An 11837-nucleotide genomic window follows, 5' to 3' on the forward strand; every position below is an offset into this window, starting at 1 on the left:
ATTAAATATCACGAAAGCACCTCACAAAACTTGCAACACGCCGTAACTCACCTCAGAACGTTAGCATGTCGGAGCAGTATGCATCACGTGATAGAGCGGCTGTGGCATGCAGGACCTGTAGGTGGTCTGGATAGCATTTGGAGCTTCGCTAGCAACCCGGCATTTAATCTCCGACAAAGTTATCCCCGAGAGAAGTAAAGCAAGTGTGTAAGTCCATCTCTGAATGTTTGTAAAGCATTCCTGCGTTAAGCTTAACGAGCGATATATGGAGCGACTGCCTCTCGCTCTCCGGCTGCTACTTCAATCATGAAACTGCTTAACGATCGGCTTTTTATTTATTTTTGTTGTTGCTGGGAGTTGGAACCCTATTAGTTAGGTTGCTTAATATTTATGCTAAGTACTCTTTAAAATACCAGAATAGGGAGGATGGTGTAGGTTTAAGTTTATTAGATTGATCAGTATTGCTGAACTATGAAATATTTTTTTTTGCATACAGGTATAACAGAATAGCTTTAGTGTAGTTGTTGTTTTAAACTTGAGTATGAACTTATACAAAATGCAGCAAGATATTTAAAAAACAGTTTTGTTGATTAAAAAACACTATATCGGATTCATATCGGTATCGGCAGATATCCAAATTTATGATATCGGTATCGGTATCGGACATAAAAAAGTGGTATCGTGCCATCTCTAGTTACTATATACAATAATGGATTTCTATACATTTAATCAGATGACCACTTTTGTTGTAATATTCAGATAATTATTTATTCAAAGTTTTTGACTGACATAACAAAGAAAAATATTTCTTTGTGCCCCCCTCTCCCTGTTAATGGCCTACCTGGCCCCCAACAAAGCTTTACTAGATCTGCCCCTGCACAGTTACCAGCTGTCAGCTACTTAGAAAAGGATCCTGGTGTTATTTGTCTCTCAGAAACAGTTCATAACTTCCCTTCAACTCATTCATGTCACCTAAAAGGTAACCCTGTTTCTCCATCACCAGCTCAGCTCTGATGATTTAGTAAGGATCTTTCATCTTCATGTTTCCCTCTCACTACATATCCAAACGGATATCATCACCAGCAGCTTTTACAGCTGTGGCTCCAGCAAACCTCAGCTGTTACTAGAAAGTAATATTAAATACATTCTAACAACAGCTTATCACGCTTAAACGTGCTGCTGTTGTTTATCCACTGGTCTCCTCTTTCTAGCGCAAAGTGGGCGATAAACAAACAAGAAAGACGGGACTTGCGGCAGAAAAGCTGATCAGCTTATCATTGATCACTTTCATGTTTGAAGTAATAACAGGAGAGGAAGGGAGAGAGAATGAGCGAAGTAGATGCAACCTCGCAGCAAAGACAGAATAACTCCAGCTTTGTGTCTATTTTTTAATTCTAGCTGAAGTACGGGACAAATCGCTTCCTTTTCACCTCAATATGGAACTCTGATGGCCAGTCCAGCTGTGGCTCAATATCTCAGTTGTTAAGCTTAACGTGGAAATACTATGCAAACATTCAGGGATGAACTTACACACTTGCTTTACTTCTGTGGGATAGTTTTCGCCGAGATGAAATTAGGAAGCATGTGGCGAGGCTCCAAATGCTCCAACAGCCCGCTGACAGGCCTGGCAGACAACAGCTCTATCACGTGACAAATACTGCTCTGATGCGCGGAGCTGGGTTATGCTAAGTAGCGCGTTTTGTGAGGTGATTTTGTGATACTTCAGATCGGATAACATTTTTTTTTCTTTTTTCTCTCTCCGATATCAGATCCAGTAATTTAGGTCAGTATCGGATCGATACCGGATCGGTCCATCTCTAGTAGCAACAGCTGGTTTGAAGGCTCTAGAGAACTGTCTTTGTAAACTGACATTTCTTTGTAATAGCAAGGAATTAAATTTCACTTTAACTGAACTTTTCCGGTAAGGAGCTGAATTAAGGGTTCAAAAGCCAGACATTTTCCATAACGGCCTGTAAATTAGGTTTAGTATCTCTGATACTAAGAATATGGTTTAATTTAACAAGCAGCCAAAAAGCAGATTAAAGCAGAGAAGGAAAACAGTGTTGGCTTAAGGGGGGTGTCTAATTACAAAATATTCTAAAAGAATTCACGAGGAAGATAATGTTTCCATTGTTAGTCTAATTAATTTCAAGTAAAACTTTTGATAAGCTTTAATATGCTGCAAAGATATTCGCATATCCCAAAATTTGTCTTGCAGCCAATAAAAAAAATATAAGAATGCGCTCCAAGGAGAAGAAATGGATCCACTCCCCTTTCTGATTGGTCCTCTTCACTCACGTGGCAAGCCACTGCCTCTTTGACGATGAAGATCGCGCCTGCAGGATCATAAGTGCGATTTCCTGTGAAGTTTTCACAATAAAATCCTGTTTTTATGCACCACGTTTTGTAGGAGCAGCTTCAGTAATCTATGAATTTTAAAATAAGAACGAATATATAAATATATAAAAACAAATGTGGAGTAATATTTAAAAGTGATAATATTTTAAAAAAACCACAAAAACGAAGCAAAACTTGGTATAGAAATAAAATGTGTAAGAAATAAATGTTTTAAAAGCCCTCCAGCTCCTGAGTGTGAGACATTTTTTTTAAACATACACATTTTGTATTTAAAATTCTTTAACAACATACTGCGCATCAGGCTGGATTATTACCATCAATGTAGACTTTAACATAATTAAAATGTATTTAAAAAATTAAATACTGTATAGGCATGGAATGCTTCACATTACAATTTATTTTAAGACAAAATGAGATGTGTTTCTTTCATTGAAACAGGTGTATGCCTAAATAAATTTGATAAATCTATTCAGTTATTTAGTAAATATTTTCTTTCTGATTTTACATTTTTCTACACAAAAAAGCTGAAAACATAAGATTTGAAAGTTTACTGATTAAATGTATCTTAACAGTGATGACCCCAGCATGTATTTCTGAGAATCGCATTTAAGCGGTCAGTTAATTAATAGATTGATCAGAACACGATTATGCCATTGTACATTTTATATTTTACATTTTTGTGTTTTGGATCACTGACTAAATCAAAAAATTACATAAAAAATATTTCATAAGTTCTTATTAACTATCAGCAGGGGATAATTAGCTGACATAAAAGCTATATAAAGTTTGTATATTCGTGTGTGCATGGGTTCATTTAAACACTGGACACAGGAAAATGTCAGCATCATGCACATTTCCTGGATTCAGTGACTTTTTCTGCTCCAGTGTGTGGATATCAGCATCAGTTTGCTGTGGAAACGCCCTCTTTAAATAGGCATCGGTTCATATTCATCTTGAATTTATTCAGTTAAATTATATTCCTTTGGACCTCCAAAATATATCACACTTTATGCCTGTGTTGTGGAGCTAAACAATGAAGCCAACAAGAAAAAAAGGGTCTGCTACTGTTATTTTTTGCATCCTTTGCAAAATACAGCTTGTTTCTTTTGTATATGGGGTGAAATCTGGACATATATATCTACACACATACACAAATAAAAAGTACAAATGAGATTCTCCAGTTGTGGGACAGTTTGGAAGATATGAAATTAATCCGTGTGATTTTTTTAAAAGGGGGGCAAAATAAAAGTTTTTAAAGCTGCCCTTACTTTAAGTACAATTCAACTTCGAGCGCTTTTTTATTGTTAATGGTTGCTTAGGTGCGGATTTCTGGCTTCTGAAGTGTCAGAAAAGGTGAATGCATCACTGCTTCACACACTAATCCGCTAAATGGTCCAGATTGGTTCTTTTATTTTGAAGGACGCTTAAGTGAAACCGGTCGTGCTGCGTGTTTTTGTTAGCAGCGCTGCAAGGTTAGACCGTTAGTGCTGTTGTGATGGAGGAAGAATGAAAGTTTGCTCACGCTGCTCTTGTTTTGGTTTGCATCGTGTTTCACTTTAGCTAGCCGATTAGCTTACTGAAGCCCAGCCATGTCTGCCATGTGGCGGCGGCTGCAGGTGAAGGTGGGGCCGGCTCGTGGATTACTCACCTCCACACAGGTTACACGTCGATCCACATGGCTGAACGGACATCTGTCTCTGTGTCAAAGCTTTAGCACAGGCACATCTCTACGAAATGACTTCTTCAAAGGTGGGAGTAACCAGGACGACTGTTGTACAACTCAGCAAACCAGCTTACATTTAAAAATACTAAAATTATCCAATGGTTTGTGTTTCTATAAATATGTGCAACTTTTAGGATCCTGCTAAACAGTTTTAATAAGCTACTAGAAGCCTGTCTGCAATTCGGTTGCATACAGTGTTTCAAATAACAACTTTTATAGTTCTTTGCACTAAACTACTAAACGATTTGGCCGAAAATTCAAAAGGAACAACCATGCATGTTAATTTGCGTTAAAGTGTTTGTAATTTATAAACTGTTTTATATGCCGTATTTGAGAGTGATAGCTAAAGTACCAGGAAGCATTTTAATTTCTTAGCTGAAGGTAAACATTTGCAAGTAACCTTGAGAGAGTGTAAAGTTTGGGGTTTTGTGGCTCAGATCTGGAGACCCATATGGAAGCTATGCGGAAGAAGGCGATGGACGCGCTTCCAGGGAGCAGCTGGACTCCTCTGGAAATCAACCCCAACCTTCCTCCAGAGAGGGCGGATATCGTGATCGTCGGAGGCGGGGTGATGGGCTGGTCCATCGCCTACTGGCTGAAACAGAAGGAGATGGTGCGCGGAGGGGTGCGGGTCCTGGTTGTGGAGAAGGACCCAACGGTGAGGGACTGAGAGATAATGAGTGTAGACTAGCAGTGTCACTTTATTCCTTTCAAAAAATTGCATGATTTAAATCTATTCAAAGTGTCAGGAGAAAGGATCATACTGTGCTCATGAGTCATGTCCTCACTGCTGTTCAAACTAATCCTCTGCCTTTTCCTCCTCATATTCATAAACTGCTCCCCCTGACTGTTCGCAGTACTCCCAGGCCTCCACAGTGCTATCTGCTGGGGGGATCCGACAGCAGTTCTCCCTGCCGGAGAACATCCACCTCTCCCTGGCCTCTGCCGACTTCATGAGGAACATCAATGTAGGTCACTGGAAATGAACAATGAGGCTTTTAATCATTAAATGTGACAGAACATGTGCTTTGTTAATATGTGAACACTTTATAGCCATGTCAGATGAGATCAAAGAGGACCTATTATACTTTTTTCTGTCATACAGTGCTGTGAAAAAATTCCCCCCCCTTCCTGATTTTTCCTGTATGTCTCAGATCATCAAACAAATTTTGATATTAAATACAAAATGCAGTTAAATGTTTTATTTAAAGAGTGCAAACTGTCACACCTCTGAATCCCGTCAGGAGCATCTCGGTGTGTTGAACGAAGACCCCATAGACCTGCAGTTTAACCACTCGGGATACCTCTTCCTGGCCAGTGAGGCGGTGGCTCACATCATGGAGGAGAATTACAGCACCCAAAGGTATCAGGCTCAAGAAACCAGTGCTCATACCACAGTAAAAACCCACAGTGTGTAACGTGAAGGGCCGTGAACGGTCATTTGCCATTATTAATTTTCAGAGTTGCAGTTAATTTTAAAAATGTCCTGATATATTTACATTTTGGAAAGAAACTGAACTCATAAAACAGTCATAGGGTTTATAAATTATACATTTTTCCATTTTCTGTCCTAGAGGATTTCTGTAAGGTGCTAGAATGAATCAATAAAAACACTAAGGACATTTTTCATCTTATTCTGTGATTAGTTACATATTAGTTGCTAAGTTTGTGAGTTTTTGGGATATCAGGAAGCTAAAATTTAACTCACATTTCAGGTACGCTGGAGCCAAAGTGTTTCTTCTGTCTCCGACACAACTGAAGGAGAAGTTTCCGTGGGTAAACACAGAGGGTGTGGTTCTTGCTTCATACGGTGAGTGCAAATAAAATGTGAACTGAAGGTCTGTAATGATTATCAGCAGCCACACCAGACAAGGTCGAGACCTGTTAGCTTCTCATCACTGATCATGATTGACTGCAGCTGTTATTTTATTTTTTCTGGCATAAAAAGAATTTGTTTGGTAGCACTGACGATACTCAGAACAATTGGAAAGCCTATTTTTAAACAACAAGTCTAAGATCATTTTGTAAGTAAGTCCAAGTTATTCAGATGTGTCACCACTTTACCAAGATCTGGAAAAACCAAACAGGCTCGAACGTGCTACGAACCAGAAACTGTTAGAACACAAACGCCACTGTCCATAGTAGAGGAAGTTTTACGCCACCGTGGACTGAAAGGGTGCTGACCAAGAAAGAAGCTCCTGCTCGAAACCGGACACCTTCAAGCTCAACTGAAATTTGAAATTCACCTTCTAGCGAAAAGTTTTATGGTTAGATAAAACAGAGGTTAGGCTATCTGGCCACATCTATGAAGGAGTAAAGGCGACGTATTCAAACCAAAGAACAATGTACCAACTGTGAAGCACGGTGGTGGTAGCATCACTTGGGGCTGTTTTGCTGCCAGTGGTGCTGTTTTATTACACCAACCGGATGGAATAATGAAGAACTACCTCCAAATTCTTCAACTTGAACTCAAATCAACAGTTTGATGGTTGAAACTTGGACACTGTTGGATGTTCAAACAGGAAAATGATTCCAAACATACTTCACATCTGGTTTTGGGATGGATAAAGCAGGTGAACGTTAAGCTTCTGGAAATGCCTTTCCAAAGATCAACCTCAACCTTATTGTGCTTAAAAGGCACATCTTTACTAGGAAACACACCAGAAACACTCCAGCCAGAAGCTTGTGATGGTTAAAGTACAACTTGCTAATGGATATTTAAACATATTAGTGGAGGTGCATGTATATATTTGAGCATGAATGCAGAGGTTTTGACCTGATGAAATCCAAAATAAATAAAAATCTGTGCACCCAATTCTTGTTTTTTAAATTTCTTAAAGGAGTGTGCTGTACATTCATCACACACTGGAAAAATAACTGTTCAAAGAAATCATTAAAAGCCCCAAATTACCATGACATTCATGCCCATGAAGAACATGTGTAAACATCTGAGCACAACTGTATATTTGGCTCTGAATTTTGTTCTTATCTGTTTGTATTTAACTGAGCTGGATATCTACAGTGTGACTTTCTCTGCTGCTGTTTCGTGTTCTGCAGACTAAAGCTAAAGTGCTTTAGCTCGTGGCACCTGTAAATCCCATTAGAGTTTTTATTAACGCCTAAAGTTTTGACTTCCTCTTCTTGGACAGAATTTCCACTAATGTTGAAAACAGTCTGCAGCTCTGTCCTGGGGCAACCAGTGTAACAAATACACACCAAATATATAAGTGAAAAATAGGCGCAAAAGCATTCGTTAATCTGTGTTTGCACACCCAATTACGTCACTGGATTCCCATCCAGGCAAAAATCCCCAACACCATCATTTGGGTCACGATTTTTAAGAAATCTGCAACACTTAAGCAGAAGATTAACTGTGATATATGAGCCTATGACACACTCTCGTTTTAAGACCTTAGAAAAACTAATCTGAGTAATGCAAAGCTGCAGCCAACAGTAATTTAACTTATCAGGGCGTCTGACAGTTCTTTCCATCTGCTAATATTAGATGATAGTGGTGTGGAGTCGCCTAATTATTCTCTGACAGCCCAGTTTTAGATCCTGATTTGTCTTCTTTTGTCACAGTCGGTAAGAAACGGAAACTATTCGCATCTCAGGAGCTCCAGCAGTTCTCTCAATTATTACTATTAGTTATGGCATATTATAGTACTAATAGTATTGTAATATTTGATAAGTATTATTCCCTGAAGTCTGGCATCACTTACTGATAATCAGAAAACCAGAAATGTTATATTTCAAGTGGCTAATGGTCTTTATCAAATGAATTATTTAAAAGAGAAAATGTGCCAGTTTTAGTACTTTTATCCAGTTGTTCATGATTTCCTTGTAATATTCAGTAATCGTGCGCACCATTGTGAATGTCTGTCTGATCTTCTGTCATGCAGGGCTGGAGAATGAGGGCTGGTTTGACCCATGGACTCTGCTGAACGCCTTTAAGAGGAAGGCCATCTCCATGGGAGCCATTCAGTGCTGTGGGGAAGTCACAGGTTCGTTACAGCGTCCTGACAACTAAACAAACAAACACACACACACAGGGGAAATACGTCTGCTAAGAACTTGTTATAATCCTATTCAGTGCTTAAGATTTATAGTTTTTGTATAAACCGAATGTTTGTTTTTGAATTATTTTGGACAAATCAGGGTTTTCATTTGTGCGGGGCGTGGTCTGCAGTGCCGCTGCAGGGGAGGTGGACCCACCTGAGCGGCATCTGCAATCACGTCTCTCGGGCGTAAAGTCTGTGCTCTCTCGGCTGTTTTTTGGGTGTGTGTTGGGCTGTGAGTTGAAAAGCTACAGCCCTCTGTGTGGGTACACCAACCATGTGTGAAAATTGGTCCATAACGTAATGCTTCAAAGCGTGTTCATGCAAACATTGTTGGGTCTGCTGTGGTACAATGGGACTTCTGCTCATGAACCTGTGTGCACAGCGTCTTCAAATCGGGGCTGTACGAAGTCACCTCATCTTTACACAAAACTGTAAGCTGTCATTTGTGAGGCGTGAGCAGTGTTTGTTTTTACCATAGTTCATGGTGGAGAATGGCTGCTCTGCTGAGTTTTGTTCTCTGTAGCCATATGAATGGCAAACTACACTGATTAGCAGCGGCATAGGCTCACTTAAAATTTCTTCTGAAATTTTCGCTTTCTAGTTATTATATTTACATGCTTCCAGCTCCCGTCTTTGCTCGATGACAGCTCGTGCTTTTCCTTTTTCTCCCTCCCTCGCTCACAGACACATAACGGGTATGGCAGTCCATTCTCCCTGCAGCACGGATTACACTGCCTATGATGCTACATTCTTTAGCGCTATACCTGTAGCATTCTGCCTATTAGCTTAGCACAGCAACAACAAAAAGGCGCTCTCTCACCCAGGAAACACGCAGAGAGAGAGCGTCACCCTGTAACCATGGCAACCGTAACGCTGCCGCCTGGAACAACAGAACATGGCTGTCAAACAAAACCCAAACAGTCCTGACCGGCGACAATATGAAACAGGGAAGTACCGCCGTGTAATCCATTTATTTCAACAAAGTAACTGTATTCTAAATACCACCTTTTTCAACGGTAACAGTAACGGAATACAGTTACTCATATTTTGTATTTTAAATACGTAACGGCGGTACATGTATTCCGTTACTCCCCAACACTGTATACTAGCACTCTTAACAAAACAACCAGACCACAAAATCAACAGCAACCGGTCCGGTCTCTTTCCATTAATAGGGATTCACTGTCCTCGACTCACCTTGTTCTAGCATAAGTGAGACGAGTCTGAAAACTCAATATTCACCATATGAAGTGGTGGATTTAAAAAAACAAAAACACAATCTTTTCCTAAAGCTCAGTGGGTAGTTTTTAGTGCCTAAACAGAACCAGGGGGGTGACAAAGGGGGAACAAAGTCTCCTTGCTTTTAAGGAGTATTCCCCCCCTCAAAAAAATAAATAAATAAGAAAAACAAAACAAAAAAACCCTCCAGCTGCTTAGCACAGGCTTTGTAGGTCTCTAAACCAGGACGTTTATCCCTTGGTGACTGATGTTGCCACAGCTGGAGCCTCAAGGCACCAAAGGACACCTTGTGTGTTACACAGAGATTGAGGTTGCGTTTTACAAAACTGTTATGTTACACAGGCATCTGTATAAAAAGAATTCACTCGTATCACATATTCACACAGAGCAGACCAATAAAATCAGAGAAGGTTTTCTCTGTCTTAAGAAGAGAGGAAGTCTCTGACTCTGCTGACCTGATTTCCTCAGGCAGTTTTCTTCATGGCTTTAGAGAAATATTAATCTTTCGTTGGATGAGAGGACTGATAGAACAAGTGGAGGGACAAGATTAGGATGTAGAAATTTAAACTTTGCTTTAAAACTGTAGTTACTCACCATTTTTTGTAGTTTTAAAACATAAAGTAATATGTTTATGATAGATAAGCTATGAGGCGGTAAATAAGCAATTAAAATCATCTCTATGTGCATCGTTAAAGTCATATACACATTAATGAATGATCCAACAATGTATTCTCTTTTATTCTATATAATTTAACTTTAAATGTATTTTAACGCTGTCAGCGTTAATCTCGTTAAAATGACGTTAACGCCATAAGCGCGTTAATGTGGCAAATTTCCGTTAGTGAGTTCCCATTGGCTCCACATGCCACCCTTCTTTTAATTGATTGATTGAAAAAAATGGTTTTTATTTTGAAAATCTGGTGCTATTTGGCAGCCCTGAAATAATTTAGCTGATTTAAAAAAAGAAAAAAGAAAAACATATCTCAGAAAACAACAACTAGTTGTTTGGCAACTCCGGGCTTCCGTACATGAGTATTTCAGTTCCTACATTCGCCTAAATAGCGAAAGGTTGGATCCCAATAGGAGACAAAAGTCCCCCGTGTTTTGTCTCAGGAAGGGTGTGAAAATCTGCCAAATCAAATGTCTGCTGTGGTGACCCGTTGTGAATAAGGGAGCAGATGAAAGTAACTTCTTCTTCTTCTTTTTCTTTGTGTTGAAAATTGGTTTTAATGTGTTTCTCACACAGAATTTAAATATACGACAAGCGTGATAACGACAACTGATGGAGAAAAGCTGGATCTGAGGAGAATAAAGTCAGTCAAAGTAAGTGGAACTGCAAGTGCTGAATGTCTGTGAGATTAGCGAAGCGTATAAAGCTGTTTATTTATTATTCTGTGTGATCGCTAACATGTTAGAAGTCTCTGACTTGTACCTCCCTCGGTTTGGTTCACTTATGTTAATGTTTACTAAGCTTTAGAGGGGAATTCTCAGTTGCTGTGACACTTGTGCAGTGCAGTGTCTTCAACTGCTCAAGTAAAATTTTATTGTATCATTAAATATACTAAAATTATTGCATACAAAAGCTCTGCTGATTCTCAATGAATGTGTGAAGTCTGAATAACAACAGATGGATGGCATGTTCTTCAAATCCCTTCAGACCATATATCAACTGCAATTTCTTCCCAGGTGACCTCGTCCTGTTTAATGTGTCCCACACCGCCTGATTACTGGCACTAAGTACCTCATAAATTTGTCTTGTGGTGCTTTTAATACCTTTTTTTTTTTAGAGCACTAAATCCAGGAGGGATTGTGGAGTGCAGGCAGGAAGGAGTCAGAAAGGGAAGCCATAAAACTTGTGAGCTGCATTACGTCGTTAGAAATGTGTCTTAGGACGACTAAACTGTCTGACATCTGTCCAGATGAGGAAATATTACCATCAGCATAGAGATCCTTCACTGCACAATATATTACCAAAGGATTATTATAATCTGTAGACTAATCATTCATTAACCAACGTTTCCTGCATGTTCACTGAAGAAACCTGGAAACATATTTCCCAGAGGTCATCAAGTAGCTCTCTGCAGTTTTCTGTTACCTCAGGTGAAGGTCTTGCTCTTCCCTTAAACAATACTGCTTTGCAACAATCAGCCATTTTAAAAACTCTTCACAGCTATTGCTATTGGTGTCCTCTTGAGCAGCTGAAACAGTGCTGTCCTTTCTGGGATATTATTTTAAATAATTAGTACGGTTGTATGTTGTTTATGGAATTTTGATCTCAATTTGACAAATATTGTGTGCTAAAAAAGGATTTCTTTAACCGGCCAACCTTTACATTAGAGCTGGGCGATAGAACGATAACGATATGTATCGCGATATAACTTTTACTCGATAGAGAAATTAAGCTATCGCGATAGACCTCGCCGCTCTTGTCCTCTTAAAAAGAAAAAAGGTCAGCC

General features: G+C 39.3%; 1 protein-coding gene across 1 annotated transcript in view; it reads left to right on the plus strand.

Moving 5' to 3' along the window:
- The first annotated feature begins 3810 nt into the window (after positions 1-3810).
- Positions 3811-11837, plus strand: part of foxred1 (FAD-dependent oxidoreductase domain containing 1) — a 14518-nt gene continuing 6491 nt past the window's right edge. Inside the window, exons 1-7 of the mRNA XM_005725391.2 lie at positions 3811-4107; positions 4519-4739; positions 4939-5049; positions 5326-5444; positions 5797-5891; positions 7984-8085; positions 10628-10704. Coding sequence (XP_005725448.1) covers positions 3948-4107; positions 4519-4739; positions 4939-5049; positions 5326-5444; positions 5797-5891; positions 7984-8085; positions 10628-10704 — 885 coding nt within the window. The 5' untranslated portion in view covers positions 3811-3947. The remainder of the gene's footprint in view (positions 4108-4518; positions 4740-4938; positions 5050-5325; positions 5445-5796; positions 5892-7983; positions 8086-10627; positions 10705-11837) is intronic.

This window comes from Pundamilia nyererei, unplaced genomic scaffold (assembly GCF_000239375.1).
Source record: "Pundamilia nyererei isolate P.nyererei 1_Seehausen unplaced genomic scaffold, PunNye1.0 scaffold00015, whole genome shotgun sequence".
In the NCBI taxonomy this organism is placed as follows: Eukaryota; Metazoa; Chordata; class Actinopteri; order Cichliformes; family Cichlidae; genus Pundamilia; species Pundamilia nyererei.